Genomic DNA, 25,885 nt, shown 5'->3' with positions numbered 1-25,885 from the left:
TGGGGGAGGAAAACCCGGAGATGGGACCCCTGTGGACTCCTGCTAGAGGTTAGGGGAAGAGGGGGACGGGGGCAGATGAGGGGAGCCCCAGGGGGGAAGGGCATCCCTGCTGGGGTCGGGAGGTGAGGCTGGAGGAAGGGGGACTCCGAGGGGGTGCGGGGGAGTCCCCGAGATAGAGTCCCCAGGGGAGGGAACCTGGGGAGGGGAGTAGAGGCTGAAGGACCGCCCCCACCTCGGGGCGGGAGTCAGTGCGGAAGGGTGAGCAGGGACGAGGGTCAGCTCTTGGTGTCTTGCTGGTTCCTCTGGGGTAGAGGCTCCACCTGAGGGGATGGGCCTCTCTGTCCTCATCTTGGTCCTCGCCATCCACCAGGACGACCTGTGACCTGTGACCCTCTCATCCCTAGGTCCCCTGTCCAGTAGGTCAAGACCCCAGGCTCCTGGGCTCCGAGGACACACAAGGCACCAGTGGGACCCCGGCTGTGTGACCCTCGGCTGGCACCTGTCTGTACCTCAGAACCCCGCATCCTCTGAAAATGGGCACAATAATGCTGCCTCCCTCATAGAGTGTTGAGAAGTTTCCATGAAATACATATTCCTTAGATCAGTGCTTCCCACGCAGTGTAAAAAGGATCGGCCATTATCACTGCTCTTGCCACTGTCACACACCGTGCGTTTCCAGAATCATCTCCTCAGTCCACCCTGTGAGCACAGCCACGACGAGGGGGAGCCTTCCGTGCAAGGTTTAAGAAGCCTCGTGCCCCAGACCCAGCAGGTTGAGGAATATTCTCAAGCGATATTGTAAATGGAAGGAAGGGGCTGGCTCGGCGGGCCTCTTGCTTCGTCTCGGGCTCCAAGGCCTCTTTCCCGGACCCGGCGGGATTTCAACCTGGACTGTGTGGTTCCTTCACTCCGCAGGTGGCGGAAGGCGCGACCTCCTAGAAGGTCAGAGCCCCAGCCTTCCCGCCAATCCCGGGACAGACGGGAGGGTCGTGGCTCCCGTGTCCTAGCAGTGGTTCTCCAGCTGCCGTCCCTGTTGTGTTAACAAGTGTCAGGTTCTCCTGACTGAACCCAAGGATACACGAGAATGGGCTTCCGGGGCTGCCGTCTCCCCAGGCTCACGCCGTCTCCCCTGGGCATAAACGCCTTGGCCGCTGTCCTGTGGACACGAGCCTGCAGGGGGGCGGGCAGGAGGGTGCGGCAGACGAATGGCTGGGGTGCAGGCTCACCTCAGGGGACCTGCGCTCCCCTCCGCCCGTGTCTACACCCGCAGGCCTGAGACACATACCACACAGGCGCACACCCAGCTCCCTACGCCTCACACACACTGTCACCCACTCCCCCCGGGCACCCCTGGGCAGGGGGCTGGAACCCCAGCTTCTCCCCACCCCCTCGGGCAGGTGGCTCAGCTCCTCCGGGCTTCCTTTCCATGTCTGTGGACTAGACGCGTAGCCGCCCCCCCCCGAGCTAGGTCTGCGTGTGAACACACACCCGCCAAAATGGACGTGGGCACACAGTTACATGTGTGTTGACAGGTGTGTAAATACAGATGTGATCTCCGCCCCCAGGCCTCAACAGTCGGTAGGATTCTAGCTATTTCCTGAAGTCTCCGTGCCCCGGGGAAAGGGGGACAGCCTTGTGAGCATGTCATTGAAGCACATAACATGTCCCTGGACTTGGGGACCAGCAGGGGTCCAGGACAAGGACAGCCGAACGGGGCAGCAGTGTGGAGAACAGTGATATAATAACAGCTGCTGTTGCCCAAGGCGGCTTTTCTGCCCTGTTATCTCTGCTCGGCCTCGAAACAACTCTACAAGGTAATTACCATCATGCTCTGCTTTCTACAAAAGGGGGGGGGGGCACAAGGGCTCAGAGACGTGCAGCCACTTGCCCAAGGTCACACAGCTGGACAGGGCGCATTCAGGGACCAAGCGAAGGCCTGTGTGATTCAGTTGGGATCTTATACCTATTTATATTGATATTTACATTTATATTTATATATAATTGAGATAGAAGTTACATACCATAAAACTTACCCCTTTACAGTCTTATTTAGTGGTTTTTAGCATACTCTACAGAGTTGTGCAATTATCACCACTACCTAGTTCCAGAACATTCCATGAACATTCCAGAACATTCCAGGACACCCTAAAAGAAGCCCTGTTAGCGGCCACTCCCCATCTGCTTGCCCAGCTCCTGGCACCCATGAATCCATGGCCGGCCTGGGTGGCTTTGCCTTGTCGGGGGCTCTTGACAGAAATGGGATGAGACACCAGACGGCTTCTCACCCTCACATGATGCTCGGAGGCTTGGACGCTCGTCCGTGTTGTGGTGTGCGTCACGACCAAAGTCTGAACCTGGCCGCTGTGTGCACGCCAGCACCCTTCCATGCGGACAAGGACACACGGGAGGGCACGCAGAGTCTCACACACGGCTGACGTTGGCACGCGCCTCGCGCCCCGGGCCGGACGCCGCTGTCTGAGCTCTGCCCTTTTGTTCTCCTGTCGGATGGATGCCCCCTCCCTGGGGAAGCTCTCCAGACAGGAACCTTGAGAGCCCGTCTCCAGCTCGGTCTCCCCCCCCCCCCCCCCCCCCGCCAGGTTCCCAGCACCTGCCTGTTTGTAAGGACAGACTTAATCCTGCCACCATTTGCTTCTTGTCTGCCTCCTGTGTTAGCTCCTGCTGCAGGAGGGCTGGGGAAGGGTCTGTCTCCTCACCCCCAGGTTCCTCGTGGTCCCTCCCAGCCTGGGGCCCCCCTGGCATTTCATCAACGCTTGGGCACAAAGAGGTCCGAATCCCGAGCTGTGGACAGACATTGACCCGCGGATGATGACCTTCTTCTCCAGGACATGCTGTTTAGTCCCTAAGGGACACACGCAGGCCTGCCAGGTGCTAGGTCCTGACCAGCTACGGTGACACCACCCAGTGCAGGGAGGCTGCGACCCGGCCCCGCGGAGGCGGCCGGCTGTGTGCCCTTAGGCAAGTTGCTTCACCTCCTTGGGCTCAGTTTCCTTATCTGTGCAATGGGGATACTAACAGGAGTGCCCATCTCTTGGGGCTGTTGTGAGCATCCAGTTAGTTAAAATATGTAAGGCATTTAGAACAGTGGGAAGCCTTCCAGAAGAGTTAGCTACTATTATGTGAGTCGGTGTGCGGCTGTTTACAGGATTCTTCCTCCCTAGAGTGAGCCCTGGGCTCCCGGAACCCTTGAACTGGGTCTCGTGATTATACCCAGACCCCTCCCTCCCCACCCCACCCGGGAGCTACGTGGCTCCGCCTGACCCTGACAGGTAACCCACCAGGGCACAAAGGAGCAGATGTGGCCGTGGCCAGAGGCCTGTCTGTTCTAACTTGTGGCCATGGGTGGCCGCCTGTATGCACACATGCACACCTGTGCCTGCACATATGAACAGCATGTACCCAGATACTCAGTCTTGCAAACAGGCATGGACACACACACACACACACACACACACACCACTGTTCTTAACTGCATGCTACGCCCACTGTATGCGTGTCCTGGGGCTGGTGTAACAGAGTGAGGCGGGGGTGGGGGGGGGTGCTTCAACAACAGAAATATGTTGGCGTCTGGTTCTGGAGGCCAGAAATGTGAGACGAAGGTGTCTTTCTGTGGCTCTGAGGGAGGATCTTTCCAGGCCTCTCTCTACTGGCCTCAGGTGTTCCCGGGCTTGGGACGTGTTCTCCACGTCGTCTCCCATGGAAGTGCATCTCTGTGTCCAAATTACACCTTCTCATAAGGACACCAGCCGATTCGGATTAGGGCCCGCCTTCATGACCTCATCTTTTATCATCTGCAAAAAACCTATTTCCAAATAAGGTCCCAGGTACCAGGAAGCAGGACTCCAGCATCCTGTGAGCGGACACGAGTCACCCCATAACACCCACAAACAGCAATACCCAAACGTGTCCCCCCGGCCACACATGCAGACACTTGAGAGCCCAGCCTCATGGTCGACAGACGTGTGCACGTGCATACACATGTCTCTCTCTAGCTCGCTCTCCTCTCTCTGTTTCCCGGCAGGGGTCCAATGAATATGTAGGGAATGAATAAGAACACCCACCCAGGGCCAGGGAGGGAGTAGGGCAGTTCTTTATTTATCCGCCAGACGTGTTCTCAGGCTGTTCCTGGGGCATCACTCCTGGTCCTTCCTGCCTCCCCCAGGGGGTTCAGGTATGGCCCTGCCCTAGGGAAAGGCCGTGGGTGTTGAGAAGGGGACTTGGGAAGCATCTCTGTGGGCTGGTTCTCCCACAGCAAGGTGCCGGGCAGCTGGTGGGCCCAGGTCAACTGTGGCCCCCTCCACGCGTAAGATGACTGGGGGGGGGGGGGGCGGCGCGTGCACGTTTTTCGGGACATGACATCCTCTCCTCTAGGAAAGCAGTAGAAGGAAGCTAGGGCCTTCCCAGCTTCCCAAATATTTCTTCCCTCCTTCCTCCCGGGGGGTCTGGGCAGGACTCCGGCCTGTCCCATCCCTGCCTCACCTTCTGCCTTCCCTCTGGAAGCATTTCCCAGCCCCACGCCCCCCGACCCCCACCCCCGGCGCCGCCCCGGGGTGCCCCGCCTGGCGCCTCAGCCGGCGGTTCTGTTCCCTCCTGACCCCGGTCCCCAGGCAGGGGGCGTGGCCTCGCTGCTAGATCTTTCAGGGTCGCGGGAGCGCCGGACTTGCGGCGGAGCGCACACGCGGGTGGGGAGGCGATCCCAGAGCGTGGCTTTCTCTGCTGGAAGGGGAAAGTCTGGGAATGACGGCCCTGGGGCTGCGCGGCGAGGGAGAGACCCGCCTGCCGCCAGCCCAGGGTGGGGACGGACGCGTCTGCCAGGGACCCACGGTGCCCGGCGAGCGCCTCCGGAGACCCCGAGCCGCCCGGCCTGCAGCACAGCCCGCAAGCCACCCCCTCCCCCAAGGACGCACGGCAGACACACTTACAGACACACAGAAGCTCCATCTGGTGAAGCCCCTCCCTGCCCCTTCCCTGCATTGTTCGTGCTCCTCGTTCCCACCCTACCCCCTCCTCCCGGGCGCCGGAGGTTCCCAGGCTCTGGGGTTGGGGCGGGGTGGGATGAGGGGCGTCTCCGGGCGGCGGAGGCCCGGCCGAAGACCGTCGTGCACGCGGGGCTGCTCCCGCCCCACGCGCGCGCATACACCAGTCGGAGCGTGAGCCTGCGATCACTTGCGCGCACGCGTGGGGCGACGATTGTGCCGCGGCGTACACAGCAGGCGCACCATAAATTCGTCTTGGGTGGCTGCTGGGGGAGTCAGGAGGAGAAGGCACACAGCTTTGGATTCGAGAGCCGCACAGCTTTGGATTCGAATCGGCTCTCGGCGGCTTACTAGCTACCCGCGCGGCGCCCAGAGAGCGTGACTCAGTTTCCCCGTCCACACAAGGGAAAGTCTAATCGCCCTCCCACGTGGCAGAGGGTGAAACCAGATAATGCGCGGAAGCGCTTCGCAAAACGCTCGGCCTGGAGAACCTGGACCGCGCCTTCCCTCCACCCCACCCTCTCGCCAGACGCTCTGAGGGCGGAGAGGGGCGCTGACCCCGGCCCCAGACGCCCCTCCCGACCGCTCAGGCAGGAGTCCCGGCTTCCTCGGTACTTAAAATTGGATAATTGGACACAGAGGCGGGTGTGCGAGAGCCAGAGAAATCCCCGAGTGGGCGAAGTGCAGGGGCCTGGGCCCCTAGTTTCCCCACGGCGGGGGCCCCGACCCTCTCCAGAGCCCCCTCGTGTGCGCCCTGGGCGCACTGCCGGTGCGCACGGGAGCCCCCGCGCTTGCCGCCGACCCCCTCCCGCGCCCGGCGGTGCCAGCCTCCCGCTGGTGCCCGCCAGGCGCGGTGTCTGCGGCCGCCCGGGGTGGGGAGGGGGGAGTCTGCGCCGGCGGCGGTCCCGGCGGCGTCTCCCTCCCCCAGCCCCTGGCGGCGGGCGGCCGGGCCGAGGGCGGGGCGTCTGCACAGACCCTCCTTTTGTGAGCGGCGCCTTCCCCGGGCGGCCTGGCGCGCAGGGCCCGGGCACCGCGCCAGCGCCCGGAATAGCCTCCCTGCCCCGCTGGCCGCCCCACGCCCCGCCGGAGCCGCCTGACCTGCCCGGCGGGGCGCGGGGGTGGGCAGGCCGGGCGGTGGCGGCGCGGGGACCCGGTGCGTGCTCCGCGGCACGGGCTGCGCTGCTGACGGTGCGCCCGGCCTACTGTGCGCACAGCCTACTGTGCGCGGGCCGCTGCCTCAACGCACAGCCTATACCGTGTGCATGCAAACGCGCATGTGCAGCCTTCCGCCGCACGCAAGACCTACTGCGTGCAAGACGCACTGCGCGCCGTCCCGCTCCCGTGTGAAAACCCCCATGTGTGCAGACCCCCGCCCGCCTACAAACACCCACAGCGAGCAGATATCCTCGTGTGTGCGCACACCCAGTGTGTGTGGCACCGGAGTGCGCCTGAACCCACTATACTCAGGCACAGACCTGCTCACGAATGTCCCTTGGTGAAGAAGGCCCCCAGTTTTCAAACACCGTCATCTATGCAGGCGTCCACGTGTGAGTAAAAACTCTAATGCATGCACACCGGCGTTCTGATGCACCCCGTGCGGTCATCAGGGTAGTGCAGCGTTTTCCAAGTTCACGTGCTCACTCTGCAGACCCCCTGCACCAGCGGATTGCGGGTGGGAGCAGCATTCGGGCCCCCACCTGAGAGCTGGGACTCTCTCCAATGGTCGTTAGTGTATGTGTGCTTCAGTTTACCCCCTCTGGAGAGACTTTGCTCTCAGTCTCTTCTGGCTCCGACCGTGTGGGAGGAAGTGGGTTGGACACCCTCCCCTGCATTGTGTGGCTGGGCGCAGAGGACTCAGTCATGCAGAGTTGGAGGCAGGGCCAACTGGGGACCTTCCTGGAAGCCCAGGGGGCAGGTGCAAGGGCAGGCGGGCTCCGTCCGTGGCAGGATGCCAGCGGGTGGCTTCCCTGAAACTGGGCACAGCAGCTGGGAGAGGTTTCCGGCCCGCCCGGCCCCACCCCGCCCCGGGCACTCTCGGCAGATGGGCAGGGCAGGCAGGCAATGCCAGGGAGGGGCCGGGCCCCAGACTGCACATGCCCGCACAGGAGCCACCGGTGGACCTGTGCACACACCCCTGTGTGCATGCATGTGGACCATGCGGGTGCTAATTCTGCCCCGGATGCAAACGTGTGGCTGTGCCTCCCTAGGCGCCTGCACTAGTGTCCCGCACGCAGAACATGAGTGGCCCTGTGGACCCATAGCTGTCCCCGGCTCCACAGGACAGAGATATTTGTCTGTTTTGCTCACTGCTCTGCCCTAGCACCTGACAGTTGGTTGGCGCTCTATAAATATTTGTGGAGTGAGCACATGAATAAAGGGACACATCATTTTGCAACTATGTACTGAGTGTCTGCATGCACTGGGCCTTGTACATCCAGGAACAACACAGAGATCCTGAGACCCGCATTCTAGACACATATTCTCAGGGATGAAAACAGGCTCACACCTGCGCATACCTGTGGGTCCCAGACACACTGAGCAGGAAACGGGAGTCCACTTGGTTCGTCCGCCCTCAGAAACCAGAGCCAGGGGCGCACGCCGCCCTCGTGGCTGTGCACGCATCGTTGCGCACGTGATCACCACTCCTCTCTCTCTACAGTCGTCCTGTGTCATCTATCCCGGCCACCCCGGTTCCTGACCTCCCTGCCTGAAGCCACTCGCTGTCCACACTTTGGTTCGGAGGGCGCCTCAGGCCACGGTCACCTCACACCCCACTCCCCAAACATCTCTTATCAGGTGGTCCCTCAGCCTGCAATCTCCACCATCTGAGCTTCTATCCTCAGGGCTTAGGCTGTTGTCTGCAGAAGGTTCCAGAAAACACGCAGCCAGAGTTGGCAGGATCAGGGCTGTAGTTGGGAGTAGTTTGGGAGACTTGCACAGCGGCTCCTGGATATTCCCAGGAACCATCCTTCCATTTTACCGCCGGGGAAACTGAGGTCCAGAGAGGGGAGGGCGCTCCTGCGGAGTTGGAGAGGAGAGGGGCAGACCGTGAGAAGCAGACGCTCGCTGGTCCTCCGTCCTACGGCTGCCTGCTGGGGTGGGGTCAGGAAGGTGGGGGACAGACAGTACTGGGAGGCGGAGGCCTGCGGGGGCGGGGCAGGCTGCTGTCTGCATCCCGGAGACTGACCGAGAGGCGGGAGGCCTAGAAACACCCACACACAGCTGACGGAGACCCAGTCTGGGCCGCGCGGCCGCGAGCTGGCTCTTCCCAGCCTTCCGACAGGGCTCCCGGGGCCGCTGCCCTGCCGGCGAGCGTGCGCGTCCATGTGTGCCTGGAGCGTGTGCACGTATGCGTAGGGGACATGCGTTTGCGCACGCGCATATATTTGCGTGTGTGTGTGTGTGTGTGTGTGTGTGTGTGTGTGTGTGTGGAGCTGTCCGTGTTCGTGTGTTCTGTGTGCATAACTGTGCGTATTCATGTAGGTGCGTGTCTGTGTGCATATTTTTTTTTTAATTTTTTTTTCAACGTTTTTTATTTATTTTTGGGACAGAGAGACAGAGCATGAACGGGGGAGGCGCAGAGAGAGAGGGAGACACAGAATCGGAAACAGGCTCCAGGCTCCGAGCCATCAGCCCAGAGCCCCACGCGGGGCTCGAACTCACGGAGCGCGAGATCGTGACCTGGCTGAAGTCGGACGCTCAACCGACTGCACCACCCAGGCGCCCCTGTGTGCATATTTTTGTGGGTGCCCACGTGCACAGACATGGGCTTGTGCATATGTACACCCTGTGGTCTGTTGTCTCTTTACTGTATCTCAGGCATTTTTCTAAACACCTCGCATTTATTTTGTAAAGCTATGCTCACTGAGGTCTAATTCACAGATGGTAAAGTCATACACTTTAGGTGCACGATCCCCTAAGTCCCGACCAACTCAAGAGGTAGAGAAGGTCCATCATCCCGGAAGTCCCCTGCTGCCCCTGGTCAGCCCACTCCCCCCATTACCGGTCCCTGCAAGCGAGGATCGGCTCTATAGTTTGGCCTTTTCCAGGATATGAAAATAGGATCACCCAGTGTGCAGCCTTCGGAGTCTGTTCCTTAAACCCAGCAAACTGTGTTTGACAGGCATCCTTGTTGCACGTGGAAGCAGTTTGTTCCTTTAAGAAGAAGGTGTAGGGGCTCCTGGGTGGCTCAGTCGGTTGGGCGTCCGACTTCGGCTCAGGTCATGACCTCACGGTTTGTGAGTTCGAGCCCCGCATCAGGCGCTGTGCCGACAGCTCGGAGCCTGCTTGGGATTCTCTCTCTCCCTCGCTCTCTCTCTCTCTGCTTCTCTCCTGCTTGCGTGCTCCCTCTCTCAAAATAAATATGGGGGAAAAAACCCACTGTATTTTTAAAAAATGTAATTCACATACCACAAAATTCACCCCTTTGAAGTTTTTTAGTGTTTTCACAGGCTTGTGCAGCCATCACCTCTACCTAATTCCAAAATATTTTTCTCACCCCGAAAAGAAATTCTGTCTCCATTAGCATCACCTCCACCCCAGCCCGTGACAGCCTCTGACACCCTTTCTGTCTGTGGATGAGCCTGTTCCGGTCGCTTCACATTCGTGGACGGACGCACACTGTGTGGCCTTCTGGGTCTGCTTCCCTCCCTCCCCCCCCCCCCCCCCCCAGGCTTGTCAAGGTCTGTATTGCTGACTGTTCCAGTCAGGATGGGTTTTCCAGCTATGCGGAGCTGGGTAGTTTGCAGTTTCTGGTAATTAAGAGTAAAGCTGCCATGAACATTCACCTCGGGGTCGTGGTGTGGACCTAAGTTTTCATTTCTCTTGGAAAACACTGAGGGGAGGGATTCCTGGGCCCCATGAGGAGTACACACTTCATGTTCATTAATTCATTTATTCCTCATAATCTAGGAGCTAAGTACTGTTATTAGATCCATTTTATATACAAGGAGACTAGACGCTCCCACAGATCTGTCTCTCTGTCTCACGCGCGCGCACACACACACACACCCCCAGCAGGCAGGATGGCTGCTGCGTCCATCACCCAGCCCAGGCCCTGCAGGACCCAAGCAAATGCCCAAGGCGCCCCCTGCACGCACAGCGGCACGGCTGTCATGCCCCACACCCTGGGAACAGACGCTGGTGGGCCTGCAGACCCAGACGTGCTGCAGACACACGGCGATTTGTTCATCTTTCCAGCCAACCCGTCTCGTCCTGACAGTAATTAGCTCCCAGACTGGCGGGGAGACAGTGAACAGGCTCGGAGTCATCGCTGCGGCCCCACACCCACCGGCCAGGGAGCCCGGCGGCGAGTGTGTGAGCAGTGTGTGAGTGTGCGCGTGTGTATGTGTGTCCAGGCTGGGTGCCCCCGCTCCCCTCCTCCACCCCACACATCCCGGACAGGCCCTGGAGGGTCAGGCCTGCGTTCCCACCCCCTCCGTAGAGCCGGCCAGGGCCGTGCACGCCTGCCCACGCGCCTTCCACGCGGGACCGCGCCCGGGGGTTTCGGAGCACGCACGCGCTCGCCCCCACCGCCCGCGCAGGCCTACACACCCCGGGCCTGCGAGGGCGCGCGCGGGCTTGGGGCAGCGGGCATGCGCGCCCTGGGACGCGTGGGGGTGGGGCGCCGCGCGGGAGCACGCCCCGCCCCGGCCCCGCCCCGCCCGGGCGCCGGCCGGAAGACCTGCGGCGGCGGCGGCGGCGGCGGCGCTGGCGTCACGGGTTTCCACGGGGGCCCCGCGCGGGGGCCGGGATTCCCTGGCGCAGTAACGCCCATGACGGCGGCGCCGGAGGCCGGACTGGGCTGGGATGACATCAGCCCCTGCGTCTCTGGAGCCGCCCGGGCGGGAGCGGGACCGGAGGAACGGAAGGCACCCGGGCCCGGCGGCCCCGCCTGGCCGAGGCCGCGCGCTGTGCGCCGCTGGCTCCCGTTTCACAGATGCGGACACTGAGGCAGCGGCTGCCCGTTGCTCGGTTGTCATTTCGGGGATCCGAGACACCCCCCCCCCCCCCCGCGCCCCACTCTTCCCCGATCCAGAGAGAGGGCAGGCCCGGCGCCTTCTGGGGCCCAGACCCCCTGCCCGCGTGTCTCCCTCGCTCTTTGGCAGCAGGAGGGCTCACGGAGGGCTTGGGGGCGCCCTGGCGCCAGCCGGCAGGTCGGGCGCTCAAGCCACATCTATCCGCACTGTGGGTCTGCCCCCAACTCCGGCCGCTGCGGTGGCCAGAGGCGCCCGGGCTGCCCGGCGGGGTGTGCCCATCGGTGGCTGCCTTTGTGCTGAGGCCTCGGGGAAGGGACTAAAAATAGCCTGGGCGGAGATGCGGGCTATTTTTAGCCTGGGTGGCGGGCCCTCCCAGTTCCCCCGGTCAGCGGCCCTTGGGCCCGGGCGGCGGGTGGGGGGGTGTCGGGATCCACTTTCCAGGGTCCCCACCCCTCCTGGGCGTGCCCGCCGTCCGGATCCCGGGGTGAGCGCACAGCCAGCCCCGGGGAGGGCAGCTGGGCAGATAGAGCCTGAGGGGGTTAGCAAGTCTTGGGCATGGGGAGGGGTTGCCCGAGGCCAGCTTTCTTCATCACCGCCTCCTCTCCCTGCCCGCCCCCCCCCCCCCCCCCCAGCTGCCCGAGCCTTTTGTTGGGCGGGGAGGTTGTTTTCTATTTTGGGAAGGTGTTGGAATAATTTCCCTGGCTATTTTTAGCTGGTTTGGGGATTCCTCCACCCAGGCTGGCCACCCGCCTCTCCTTCTTCTGGCCCTCCTCCCCCTCCTCCCTGCTGACCCAAGGCTTGCCTCGGTCGGTCGGTCGGTCGGTCGGTCGTAAAGGGCAGACGAGGACACACAGCCCCCTGGAGACCGGCATCTCCCTGGGGCAGACCTGGAGGGGGGAGACCCCCATATTTCCTGGTTGGGGTGAGGGCGAGGGAGGTCTCAAGGGCGTTCCCCCACGCCAGGTGAGCCAGACATTCTGGCCTCCAGGAATCCATGACATCCCACAGAAGAATTCCATCTCCAGGGCAAGGTGGGGCTCCCCAGTCTCTGACCTCTCACCTCCTTTCAGGGTGTGACCGGTCTACCCTGCTGAGAACCAGTCTTGACCGCCACACCCTTTGCACGCGGGGGCTCCCATGTCCCCGAGAGGAAGGTCGGCTTGGTGAGGGTGGACTGAGGCACAGAGAGGACACAGGAGTGGGCCACACCTTGGGCTCGTTCCCTGACGGTTTCAGTCCATCCACACTTTACAACTGAACAGCTGGGTAACCTTGGGGTATTGACTTTATCTCCCCTTGCCTCAGCTGCCACCTTCAGGAACCCGCGGTAATTATTGAAATGGAGTCATTGTAAACATGAGTGTGAATACACGAAAGTTCTTAGAGGAGGTCCTGGCAGGTGACGGAGCAGGTGGCTGCGGAAAGGACACTGAGATGGCTGGAGTCTGGCTGGAGATGAGAGGGAAGGTCGCGGTTCTAGCTGGCTCCACACACACCCTGTGACCACTGTCCAGTCATCTCCTGACCCCTCACAGTCCTTGAGGCTGGCAGGAGGGACCCCACACTACAGATTAAGAAACCAAGGCTCTGGAATGATCCATGGCCAAGGGTCTCATGACTGGTGACACACGGGAGGCCAGTGTGGTCTCCTGGCTCTGACCCACACCGTATTCCATAGCTGCCTTTTGCATTCTTTCAGACGTTCTTTTGCTCATTCAGCAAATATTTGTTGGGCACTGAGTGAATTTCCTATGGCTGCTGTAATAAGTCACCACAAATGTAGTGGCTTAAAGAGAAGAGATTTGTTCTCTTACAGTTCCGGAGGTCAGAAGTCAGAAATCGGTCTCATTGGGCTCAAGGTTTCTGCAAGACTGTGTTCCTTCTGCAGGCTCCAGGGGAGAATCCACATCCCTACCTTGTCCAGTTTCTAGAAGCGCCCTCCCATCCCTTGGTTCGTGGTCCTGCCTCACATGCCCGTTCCTGTGCCTTCTAGCATCACCTTACTTCTCTCCTCCACTCTGACCCTCCTGCCTCCCTCATAATTTTTTAAGTGTTTATGTATTTTAGAGAGAGAGCACAAGCAGGGGACGGCCAGAGAGAGGGGGACAGAGGATCTGAAGAGGGTTCTGCGCTGGCAGCCGTGAACCCAGTGTGGGGCCTGGACTCATGAACCTCGAGATCATGACCTGAGCTGAAGTCAGATGCTCAACCGGCTGAGCCATCCAGGCGCCCCCCCTGCCTCCCTCTTATCAGAAACCTTGTGATGCCATTGCCGTGCCTCCCTTCCCCGCCAGCGCCCCCCCCCCCCCGCCCCGCCCCATCCAGGGTATTCTCCCCATCTCAAGATCTTTAATTTAGTCCCATCAGCAAAATTTGTAAGATACGCAGGTTCCAGATATCAGGATGTGGATATCTTTGTGGGGACCATTATTCAGCCTACCACAGGCAGCTCCTTTGGTCAGACCCTGCTTGGGACGGGACAGCAGGGAACACTGACAGGTGCCTGCCCTCCTGGAGCTCACAGTCTGGGGTCCGTGGCCCCACTGATCAGGTGGTCACAATGATGAACAAATTCTTATAAATAGGGTTCCCAGATAGAATGCGAGATACCCAGTTACATTTGGGTTTTAGATAAACAATAAGTAACTTTTTAGTATAAATATGTGTCATGTAATAATACGTCTCATTTAATAGTTGAGTCATACTTGCACTGAAAAAAACAAGAAAGAAAGAGCTGTATAGGACTCCTGTGTGTGACTAGGCCACAAGCTGTAATTAATTATGGAAAGATTTAATCGGAAGTGACAAGCCGAAATGTGTGTTAAGATCACCCAGGCTCTGGACTAGAGAGAAGGGCTCTGCACCCACGTGCCCACTTACAGCCGGGGGGCGGGGCTTCTTACTGCCTTTTATTGCCTCGGGGATGGGCGGGCCCCGGGCTGGAGGCTCCGCCCCTCGGACTGCACTTGTGAACACTGCCCTCGTCGCCGGCAAGTTCAGCCAATCGGAGGCCGCCTTGGAGGGCCGCGTGCGCAGCCTCCAGAAGAGCCTGGAGGCGTGGAGTCAGGGGGCAGGTGCCGGGGAGACTCCGGAGGGAGGCCACCTGCTTCTGCTCCGCCTGCTGCCTGCCGGGTCGGCAGTGGACGCGAGGCCCAGAGAAGGGGGTGCATCATGTTTCCCGGGGGCTTTGGGGGTTCGAGACGCTGGAAGGCGGCTCCGCTCACTCGCTGGCTCCCGAGGCCCCTGGAACCCGTTCCTCCACCGGCGACCCCATCCTGGGACACCGCCCCCTCCTTCCTTCCCTCACACCCCTCATCCCGGGTCACCAGCCCCGACCCTGGACACCGGACCCCCACCCTGGGACACCAGCCCTCCGGGACACCGACCCTTCCCCCCCCCCCCCCCCAATCCCCACTCCCTGACACTGCCCCCCCGGGACACCGTCCTCTACCCCCGGACACTGGACCCCCACCCTGGCGTACTGGGTCCCCCCCACCCCCCCCACACACACCATCCCTCCCCACCACCCTTTCCTGCCCAGGCACCGTTCCCCCATGGTGGGACACCGAATCCCCACCCTGGGGCACGGGGTACTTCGGGGACACGACCCCTCAACCCACGCCCACACCGTTGCCCCCTCGCCTGCCCCACCCCCAATACCAGCCCCCAGGACACCATCCCCCCCACCCTGGACACGTCCCCCCGAGATACCAGCTTCCCACCCCAGAACCAAGGTCCCCTGGGACACTGTCCCCCATCTCCCACACCATCTCCTGGACACTATCCCCAACTGTCCCCACCCCCAGGGTATTGTCCCCAGCTCCAACACCAGCACCCCCCCCCCCACTCCAGCTCTCACACACACACGCACACGCACACACACACACACACACACACACACACTGCCCCTGACACACACCGGACCACAGGCACCCCCTCCGCCTCCCCAGCCCCACCATGCAGGGAGCTGCCTTCCGGGACCCTATATGCCCCTTGCGTCGCCTTGGCTCACCGCCCCCAGGACAGTGGACAATGCTGTCTTTACATGTATTTTTTATTTTTTCCGCCAGTTTATTTCTGTGAGCCCGTTGCGTGTCCCCCAGACAGGATGGTCTGACTGGGGAGATAAGGCCGTGAACAGATAGTAAACGTGGGGTCAGCAGTTAGCAGGAAATGCTTGCAGGAGTCTGAAGGGACGGTGGTCATTTATTTGCACCACAGGCCGTTGAAAGTCGAGAGCGTCACAGCCAGTTTTACTTTTCCAACGCTTATCATGTCCTTCGTGCCTATTAACTATCTTCACGACCACCTCGGTGCCACTAATTGTCCTCTTTCTCCAGAGGAGGAAGCTGGGTGCAGAGGCGGAAGTTGCTGGAAGTCCCCCAGCTACCTCGGTGGTGGAACCTGTCCTGCCTGTTGCTTTTCCATTTCACCTTGTGGCTCCGTGCAGGTCCGGTGCTGAGGCGTCCCCTGGTTCCCGGCCTCCGGAAACGCTCCAGGGAAGACCGCAGGCTCCCCAGGCCTGGCCCACGTCCACTGCCTTGGGCATCTGAGAAGCTGTCTTCCGAAAACAGAGCCTCCAGGAACCCACGGACAGTATGTTTCAAAGTGTGCTGGCCAGGAAAGCGACCAGACACGAAGGGCACTTCCTCCCTCCCTCCGCTCCAAAGGCGGCCAGGATGAGGTTGTTGGACAGACAGGACAGCAGCAGTGTGGGGAGGAGGGCGGCTTCTGCTGCTTTTTCCCAGTGGGGGCTGGGACTAAGGGCCCGGCTTGGGCTTTGTTTTGCCCGGAAGCCAGTATGCTCCCCCCATTCCCCGGGACGGGGGACGGTAGGCTCTGACCCCGTGCTCGAGCCCAGACTGTCCTGGTCTGAGAATCTGTCCTCTCCAGAGACAGGCCCGCATGGCTTCGAGGATGGGGACCCGAGCGTTTGCCAAACTCAGAACCTCTCTCTGTCCTCCTGATGGGCAGGGAACAGGTTGGAGGCAGGTAAGCCACTTGGCAGTAGAAAGTGGGGCTTTTCCTGAACGTTCTCGTTTTCCTGGTCATAGAGGAGCGGAGCGAGGAGACATCACCGAGACCCCCCACGGAAACGGAAGGAACGGGAGGGGTGTGGTCCCTGCATGAGCTCCGAGGGCTAGTGAGGGGCAGAGCCGGGATGGAGCCCCTGGACACCTGCTGGCTGGCCCGGTCTGCACCTGACCCCGTTTGGACCCTGTTTGGCTTCCGTGTGGGCCGCCGGACTGGGTTCTGAGCGCAGGAAAGATTCCTCTCTCAACCTTGGGCTTGGAGTTCTTCCCAGAGTGATACATTTTGGCCAGAAAGAGTGCCACATTCTTGGGGCCGGCTCGCCAGCGAGGCCTCACGTCACTCTTTCCGCTGTCAACCCTGCGCCGGGTTCCGCAGACCGGCCACACGCTTGCTGCACAAAGGGCGGAGCCTGATGCGGTCGCCCAGGGGGAGCCCCCAACCCCCATCCCCGAGCCCTTGCTGCGGCCTGGAGGCCCCTCACGTGGGGTTCCCCCTCGTGTCGCTGGATCTCTGGGGGAGGGACGCTGCCCGCCCGCGGGGGCTTCCTGGGAACCTCTAGGGCCAGCCGGGAGGGGAGGGGACCGCAGGGCCCCAGGCTTCGGGAGGAGCAAAGGCGCAAGTCCCCACAGTCAGGATTGAAGTCGGCGCATGGCTTTAGCACCACAGCTCATGAACGTCCGCCTGCCCTTTCCCCAGTGCGGCTACACACTTTCCAGTGACCACGAGTGCTCCCTGGTGGTGCTCATTCTCCTCTGGCTTGTCGACCTGTTTCCAGGGGCCTCTCTGTAGTGGGGTCTGCCATGTACAGAGAAGAATGAATTAAACACAGAGGGTCAAGGTCGACACGGCTGGTGGGTGTGGAGCTGTGCTGTCCACATCCCTTCAAGGAGAGACCAGTCGTCCCGGCTCCCAGTGGGGCGGGCAGCCGCCACCCTTCTGTGCCAGCACCTTCAGGGATTGCTTGGGCTGCAGGGCCGCCCCGACCAAGGTCACAGCAACCTGCAGGCAGCCTGTGCCATGGCAGGTCACAATGGAGGGGGAAAACCCCGCATATGGGCCCAACGAGAGAGGTGGGCGGGGCTCCGGAGCTTTCCGGGCCCGCTTTCCGGGCGGCCCGCTCCTTGTCCCTCCCATACGTATTGATCCCCAAAGTCCTGTCCAGTAGGCCTCCTGAATGAGCCCGGCCGACCCTGGGTGGCATGGCCTTCTGCAGAGCCAGGAACCGGAAGGCACGGAAAGGAAACAGTGTTAGGACCAGCCTTGCCAGTTCTCAGAGTTCTTGCAGCCCCTGCCGTTCTACCTTCCCATATTTTGATGCTTCTGTCACGGGGCGGAGAGTTTCATCTTGGTTGTGCCCGGTGCCTCTTTTCACCACAAAGAACCCCCTGCGGACGGACGGTCTCAAAATGCATTTCAAAGAAGAAGAAGAAACGCCAAAACAGGGTGAAGAAACTGTAGGAGAAACAACGCGATCGCTATTTGCAAAGCGCTGGTGGGTCTTCGAGTCTCGAGCCCAGGCCTCCCGCTCACACCTTCTCTTGGAGAAGAGCATAAAGGCCCAGAAGAGGCGCTGAGGTCAGTTTTGGGGATGGACGCAGATGGGGCGTCCCAGTTCCGTGTTCTCTGCCCTGCATCCACACCCCCACCCTGCACTGCTGGGTGCTTTCTGCTCAGAGGCTCAGAGGACGACCCCAAGCACACTGGACGGCCGCCCTGATGGGGCCGCTGTGTCTCCGGCATCTTGGAAACGCGATCCGAGTGAAAGATCCGCCTCTTGATTTCATAAATGAAATGCAGTCAGTTGCATTTGACAGGGACACGGGGTTTTTGTTTGTTGGTTTTTGGAAGTTTACGCCATCTCTCGAGCAGAGGTTTTGTGGCGTAGAACTCAAGGTCACTGAGCGTCTCCCTGCATTTCTCGGGTGTGGGGAGGGTCACAGGTGCCCTTGTTCCTAACAAACCATCTTCCGAGTGGGGCATGGGGTGGGGGGAGGGGGAGGAAGGGGGAGAGAGGACGTGGCCTGCACGGACCCGGGTGGGGCTCGCTGGAATGTTCCACTGTTACCATCCTGAAATTTTTCACCTTGAGCAGGGGGGTCCCAGAAATCATGCAGCTGGTCCCCCGAGAGGCCTCGTGACTCGGAATTTTCCAGTTGCTTCCCTCATGGGTTGAAAAGGGTGGGGTCTCTGGAGATGGTTTGTGTAGTGACCGCAATGACCACCGTTCTGAATGTGGTTACCGCCTCTGTGGGCCACTCTGACTCAGTGGTCCTCCTGGCCCGGTGGCCCCTTCTGGCCGGCTGCCGTCCCTCCAGTCCCCGGAACCGACCGGAAACGTTTTGGACTCCTTGGCATGACCCCTAAGACCCTCTGTTTTCTGTCCTCTGTCTGCTTCTCCAGCCTTGGGTGCCACCGGCCCTCTGCCCGCCACCCCTGCATCGGCTCTGGCTGCTCGCCTGAGGCGCCCCTCCCAGCTTCCCGAGCCACGGCTCTGGCCTCTCCTGCGTGTCTCCCCTGCAGCCTGGTACCCAAATATCCCTCCTTTCTCGTCCGCAGACCCCAGTCACCAGATGTGGGGCCACCCTACCCCAGTGTCACCACCTGCAGATCCCCTATTTCCACATAAGTGTGCATTCACAGGTACTGGGGGTCAGGACTCGAATGCGGATTTTGGGGGGACCCAATTGAACCCAATGCACCAGCCCAGTGGGAGCCCCTGTCCAAAGCCTCTCCTGACCCTCCGCCCCCGCCCCCCACGCCGACCAGGTGGAGCCATGACCCCTCCTTTGTGCGGCGATGACTGTTGACTTTGTGGGCCTCACTCTGTCTCTGGACCGGCAGCTGTTTGACAGGCCCGTAGTGAGTGAGTCAGTGAAGTGTGCTTGGTGGGAGCACACGAGATATCTCTACGGTCAAATGAAACCATCCGGAAATGTCTGCTGCACCTGGCTGACTGGTGTCTTCCCCAAATTCACGTCCACCTGGGACCTCACAAGGTGACCTTCTTTGGACAGAGGGTCTTTGCAGATGTAATTGGTCGGGATGCAGTTGAGTTGGGTGGGCCCTGCATCCAGGGGCTGGTGTCCCTACAAGAAGAGAAGGGACACAGAGACACGGAGGGGGCCTGGTGACGATGGGCGGAGATGGGAGACCACGCTCCCAGCCAAGGGACGTCGGGAGCCACTGAGGGGGTGGGAAGCGCATCGGAACATGAGCGCAAAAGTGCCTGTTGTTTGGAGCTACCCAGCTGGTGGTCCTTCGCCACAGCAGCCCCTGCACCCGCTCTGGGCACAGGGGCCCCTGGGTGAGGTGCCCGTGATGGTGGCAGCAGGTGTGGGAGCCCCCGCCCCGAGCATGTGCAGGTCAGGAAAGCCACCAAGCCTTCCCCGTGTGCGTGGGTCAGGACGCATGGCTCCATTCTTGAAGTGCCTTACTCTGCTCCGAGACCTGGGGGGTGGATATCACAGTGTGCGGGAGGGGGGGAGGAGTTGGGGGGCTCCCACCTCGGGGTCTCCTGGCACCGCTGGTGTGGCGTCTGCCCTCCTAGCCAGGGCTCAGGTATGGCGTCTGGCCCTCCTTCCTCCTTTCTGGAGGCATGATGCCCAGCGGGCCCCTGGACTGGGGAGACCAGGCCTGCCGGTTTCAGGTGCAGGATGCCGGCCTGTGCACTGCACCAGTGTGGTCCATGGTTACCGCTCAGGCTCACTCTTGGTGGCGGGCATTCTACGGGGTTTGCTGAATGTATAATGCTGCGTCTCCATGGTGACTGCGTCCTGCAGAACAGTGTCGGTGCCCTAAAAATCTCCCCGTGCTCATCTGTTCACTCTTCCCGCTCTGCCCCAGCCGCGATCTTTGGACTGTTTCCGTATCATGGCTCTTCCAGAATGTCACAGCGTGGGGCCTTCTCAGATTGGCCTCCTTCACATAGTTCCTGCCTTTGCTGGCCTCCCAAGGCGCCACGTGTGAGGCCCTTGTGGGGACACGGGGCCCCCGGGTCACCCCTATCTCTAGATGGTCAGCTCCATCTCTCTGCGGGACTCCTCTTGCTCCACGTAAGGTGACGTCGCCCCAGGTTCTGGAGATCAGGATGTGGACGTCTTTGGGGGGTCATTCTCCCGCCCACGCAGGCCGTGCCCAGGCTCGCCTGTTCCAGAACGTTCTCTATCAGTGGACTCTACTGGCCATGCACGCTCTTGTCTATTTCGGGCTAAGAGGCAGCTAGGTTCCTGCACTTGGTAATGGCCGACCCCTGATCCCGCGGAGCGGGACTCTGGGGCAGGAACGGATTCCAGTCTGTTCATCCATTCACCTGTTGCTGAATGCCTGGGATATTTTCAGTTTCTGATGATTGGGACACAAGCTGCTCCGAACACTCATCCCAGCACCTTCTGTGGACACACGTTTCGGTCTCTTGGGTGAAGGCGCGTGAGCAGAGCGCCAGGCGCTACAGCAGGTACGTGCTTAGCTGCACACGGGCCGTGCTGCATTCACGCTCACGGGCCGGCTCCACGACCTGGCCAACCGAGTCTTACGTTGTAGCCATTCGGGGGGGTGTTCGGCAAGGTTGTGAGTTTTTCCCTTTTTGCCGTGAAGTTCACGACATGAAGTTTACTGTTTTAACATTCTAAGTACACTGACCTCAAGCACATGCACACTGTGGTGCAGCCGCCCCCACCACCCGTCTCCAGAACTTTCCATCTCCCCAGACTGAAACCCTATTCCCATGAAGCACTGACTCCCCCGCCCTGGCTCCCACCATCTGCTCTCTGTCTCTGTGGACGGGACTCCTCTAGGGACCCCCTGTGAGTGGGGGTCACGCGGGACGTGTCCTTCTGTGTCTGGCTCCCGTCACTGCACACAGTGACCTCCGGGTCCGTCCACGCGGTGGCAGGTGGCAGGACGTCCTTCCTTCCTGAGGCTGGGTCACATTCCGGCGTGTGGATGGACCACGTCGTGTTTATCCTTCATCTGGCGGCTGCTGTGAACACATGGGTGTTTGCACACCCAGAAGTGGGGCTGTCGCATAAGGTCCCAATTCTCCATTTGAGTTTTTGAATTGACCTCCAATCTTCCGCTTTTTGATACAAAGCGGGTAATTTCAGAGGCACAGCCCGGTGGCAGGGCACTTGACTGCAAAGTAGACCATGTTTATGTAGTGGAATCTGTAAATGTCTTACACCAAGTCCTCTGCTCGGGGGTCGGAATCTCTCATTTACAGATTTGTTACCAAAAATTGAACTCGCCACTGTCTGGTCTGAATTGGGACCGTGACTCACTTGGCCTGTCCCCTGGGCTCCCGGGTGGCCCCTGGTGCCTGGACACAGGGGACAACAGGCCCGGAGCACTCCAAGCCCTCAGCAGAGTGCCGCGCCCTCCTACAGGCCACGCTGGACGGAAACAATCTCGAACCGCGGGGCACAGGGCTAGCGGTCCTCGAACTTCGCTCCTCGAGGTTTTCTAACAACAGGCTGGAAAGCCTGTCGAAGCTGACAGCTGTTCTCTGGGGCCGCCTGAGGCCACGCTCCACCTGGGGTACCCGCCCAGCAGCCAGGGGAGGGGACCAACCTGTCCTGCCCCGACCCCCACCCCCAGCAGGCAGGGGGCATGGACAGAAGGACCAGTGAGCCTTTGCACTGGGGATCAGTTCACTCTGTATGAACAACTCCACACAATATTAAAACACTGCAAAGTGGGTGTAGACACCTGGAAATTTTTTTAAAATCAGAAAAAAAAAGCCACTGAACATCCAAATGGAGATGGGGTAGAACCTGCTAGAACCACAGATGGCTTCTGTGGACCGGAACCGGTCTGTGCAATGTTTGGCAATGGTTAGGGCTTCTTTTCCAGAGACTCCGTGGCAGGCTGGCTTTTTGTAAGTGTTCTCGAAGGACCAGCAACCCTTGGTGGCCTCCCCTGGGCCTGGAAGTTGTTCCTGGTCACTCGCCCTCGGGGTGGGCTGGTGGCCTTTTCCTGCCCCCAGAGCTCAGTGGGGCTGGGGCCCCACAGACACGGATGAGCTGCCTGGAGGTCCAGCGCCCGGACATGGAGGGGGTCAGCCAGGGTCACAGGAAGAAGGGCCGCACATCCCTGGGGGCCAGAGGTCACCACCACCCAGTCACTTAATTCTTGGCCTGGGGGACCGCTGTGGGGAGGGGTGTGCCTTCTAGCGCCTTCCTGGAGCGGGGGAGGGGAGGGAAGGCGCCCCAGCTGCCAGCCCTGGGGGACACCCAGGCAGGCTAAAGGGAAACCCTGTGTCTCCCGCCCCTGTTTATTTTGGGAGGGGGGGGCGTGCCCTTAATGCCCCCTCTTGATGTGGCTGAAATGCGGGCTGCCACCCGCCAGCTCCCGCAGAACCCTGCACACGTGTTCATGCAGGACACTGGCCTGGGAAGCACAGGCGGTCGTATGCACATGCCCTCCAGGTTTACACTACAGACACGGAGATTTACTTGAGAAGGCAAAAGGAAGGGTTTTTCTCACTCAGAAAGACACCCGTGGTGGGGCTCCTGTGACGGCCACCTCCCTGGGCAGAGGCTGGGGCTCCTGGGGCAGGTGTGGCGATGGGGGCGGGGGGTACGGCCCATCCTCACCCTCTCTGGGTCTAGTTTACTCAGACCCCTCGGCCCCAGGGGGCTGTGACCTAGGTTCACTTCAGGGCTGGGGGGTGGGGGGCGCTGTGGCTGCCGGACTCGGTTCAACCACTCGGCCCTCAGCCGGGCTCCTGGGTTTCACCTCGCCTCCCCTCCCGCTGGCCTCTCTGGGGGGCCGCTGGGGTGGGGCCCCACAGCCAGAGCATTAGACCAGGACAGTGGGGACGCAGGGGAAGGTTGGGCCCCAGGGATTAAGGCTTCTTGCACAGAAGTGGCCTGGACAGGCCTCACCCTGCCAGCCGCCCCCACCCCCAGTCTCTGGGTAGATCCTGCTGCGCCCCGGCCTCCCCGGTGGGGAACGGGTTTTGTTCCCTCTTGCTTCTCTGTGGGGGACAGTGAGAGGCTGGCTCCCTGCCCAATGAAAGGCGGCCAAGGCTTCCCCATCCAACCGCAGGTTTGGAGAGGCTGGGCTCCCCAAAGCCCCTGGTGCTCCCGGACCGGCCGGAGAGAGCTGGGAGCCGGGGAGCGAGGCCGGGCCTACAGCCCGCACACCGGGGGGAGTCACCCACCAGCCCGTGCGCACATCCCCCGTCCCCCTGAGCGTAGCGTTGGTGGGATCTGGGCCTTGGCACTAGCAGGGGGCTGAGTGGGGGCAGGAGCATGGAGGTCGGCACGAGGCCCTGGGGTGAGGACTGTCCCGGTGCGGGGCGGGGGGGTAGGGGTGTGGGGACGGGTGTGCCCTGTGCCCTCCCTGTACCTCCGGCTCCTTCAACTGCCCGGGTCGTACCAGAGGCCAAGGGACTAAAGACGAACCGCTACAGGGAAGGGAAGGGCGAGGAGTCACACGGGTGAGGCCCAGCGGCTCCTTCTGGTCACCTAACACCTTTTGGCCCCCCAGGAAGGGCCTCCTCTGGCTGCATTTCTGTTTGCAAAATGGCCATAGCGATGCGCTAAAGTGGAAAAAAACACAACACGACACAACAACCCGGAAGAGCCAGGTGTGACCACGGCCCACGTCGACGTTTCGTGCTCAACACCAGACGGAACGCCGCCGGCCATTCCGCTGAGCGGGACAAGTTGCGGAGAATCCCTTTGTGGGATGGGTGGGGTCCCAGGAAAGGGCGGGGGGCCACGGCCTGGCTGTTGGGTGGTGCGTGCCGTATAGAGGCCGCACACATGCCACACAGCAGGGCGACACTTGGCCACGCGGGGTGCACGTCACAGACAAAGCCCCCTTCCCGGCCCCTAAATTCCCTGGGTGCATTTTACACAACCGTCAGCTGTAGGCTCAGCCCCCCAGCTCTGGGCTCAGCGCTGCGGAATAACAATCGCTTAACTGAAAAGGAGACCAGTTTCCAAAGAGGTTTCCCATGACCCGCCCCCCACCACCCAATTTTCCTCTGCTTAGGAGAAGAAAAAAAGCACGGCAGCAGGGACCTGGCAAGTGTTTCACAAACGGCCCAGCGGGTGAGACTGGCCACCCGCCGGGGCGCCCGGGGCCAGCGGCCAGTCCTTCTTCCCTTCTCGGGGCGCGGCCGGGCTCTGGACCGCAGCCCCCCGGCAACCCAGAGTTTCCGAAAATTGTTACCACGTCACTCGGGATCTCTGTTACTCCTGATGGGAAGCGGCCGCGGCCCCAGCGTCATCTTCTGGCCGGGCCGGGAGAGGAGTTTACCCCATCCGTGGTGGCAGCGGCTCGCGTTCCTTCCGGAACCGGAGGTTTGGGGACACGAGAGGTGTTGCCGGAGTGCGCAGTGCAGACGCCCTAGCGGAGCGAGAGACACAGGCAGGGACACACGGAGGGACAACGCTACAGAATAATACAAGGCTTCTTGTCCTTAAAGGGGTTCTCGGACGCGGGGACTCCGACCAGCAGGGGGTCATTCCGGGCGTGCTGCTCGCAGTAGCTCATGAGTTCCGATGAGGCTTTGGACACCTGTGCGTGGGCACATGGACGGGAGAGGAGAGGTCAGGCGGGCGGCCATGGCCACGTCCACTGTCAACATGGCGGGAACAACCCAGGAGCACCCGCAGGTGAGCGGATACACACAGTGTCCACCGCGCACGCGCACGCGCGCACAGACGACCGTGTCCACCGCGCACGCGCACAACACTCAGCCGCGAGCAGGGGCGAGAGGCCCCACGCCTGCCGCCCCGCGTTCGGACCCCGAACACACGACGCTCAGGGAGGGAACCAGACACGAGAAGCCACACGGGGCGTGAGTCCACGTGTCTGAAACGTCCAGAACAGGCTCATCCGGGGACAGGAAGGGGGCTGGTGGGGGGCCAGGCGCTGGGGGAGGGGTGACGGCTGATAAGGCCCGGGTTACTTTTTGGTGTGATGGAATGTTCTGGAACTAGACAAAGGTGGTGGTTGCACAACTCTGTGTGTGTGATCACTAATGGCAGGTTTTAAGTTATGTGTGTTCTACCACAATTTAAAAAAGATTAAAGAAGGGACTGGGTCCCTCGGCAGGAGCTGCCCAGATTTTGGACAGAAGGTCAGGGAGAGACGGAGCCCTCTTTAGGATTTAGTCCAAGGTCCCCCCCCACCCCCCCGCCCCAGACCAGGCAACTCTGGAAGAGCCTGTCCACATCGGAGGGGCCACCACACAGTCCCTTCCACATTGCGTCTCTGGCAGCCCGAGCTGGCTGGGGCCCAGGGATCTGGGGGGCTGGTGGGGTCACAGAAGAGGGTGCCACCCCACTCTGCTCACCCGGGCAGGGTGCTGGGTGAAGGGTCTCCTCTGTGCTGCAGGAACAGCCAGCACGGTTCGGCCCCCTGCCTTCCCACCTGCAAGCTGACAAAGGAGCAGCCATGTGGGTGTGAGCGGGCGAGACTAGGCAGGGGTGAGGGAGGCTTTGAGAACTCCCCTCAGGTCTGCCGCCAGGGGTGGCGCCTCTGCACCCTGGACCCTGCACCCCACAAGCCAAGGCCGCCCGACCTTGTCCCCTGTGCTGCCAGGTCTCCAGGCCGGCCTCTGGGTTCACCGCGGGGACACTGCTACCCACATGCAGTGACAATTGCCACTGTCCCGAGCATGCTGGCCACTCCCAGGCCTGCCTCGGATGAGCCAAAGGAGCTTGGTTTCTAGAGTTGTATTTGGAAAGCAACTCTCGGAAACAACCAGAATAGCCTCCGGACCCTGGAAATAACTGATTTGTGGCTCCAGCATGTGGCCCCCGCTGACACCCTGGCATCCACAGGAAGGCTCTGCCCTGAGCGCCGGGGCCGCCCCCATGCCCGCCACGCTGCCACTTGCCAGGCGCTGGCTCCCCTGGCCTTTCA

At 61.2% G+C, this 25,885-nt stretch overlaps 1 protein-coding gene and 1 long non-coding RNA gene across 2 annotated transcripts in view; one reads left to right on the top strand and one right to left on the bottom strand.

Annotated features, from left to right (window-relative positions):
• Positions 1-14,848: 14,848 nt before the first annotated feature.
• LOC131510842 (uncharacterized) lies at positions 14,849-17,823 on the top strand. The gene is made up of 2 exons (XR_009261214.1): positions 14,849-15,964; positions 17,169-17,823. It is a non-coding gene; the product is annotated as an uncharacterized LOC131510842 (long non-coding RNA).
• A 3,873-nt stretch (positions 17,824-21,696) lies between these two features.
• GNG7 (G protein subunit gamma 7) overlaps positions 21,697-25,885 on the bottom strand; it is a 119,373-nt gene continuing 115,184 nt past the window's right edge. The window contains exon 4 of the mRNA XM_058728431.1: positions 21,697-24,532. Within this exon, the coding sequence (XP_058584414.1) occupies positions 24,407-24,532 (126 nt within the window). The 3' untranslated portion in view covers positions 21,697-24,406. The remainder of the gene's footprint in view (positions 24,533-25,885) is intronic.

The sequence above is a fragment of the Neofelis nebulosa genome, chromosome 4, assembly GCF_028018385.1.
Source record: "Neofelis nebulosa isolate mNeoNeb1 chromosome 4, mNeoNeb1.pri, whole genome shotgun sequence".
NCBI lineage: Eukaryota > Metazoa > Chordata > Mammalia > Carnivora > Felidae > Neofelis > Neofelis nebulosa.
This window is presented reverse-complemented; position numbering and strand designations above follow the sequence as displayed.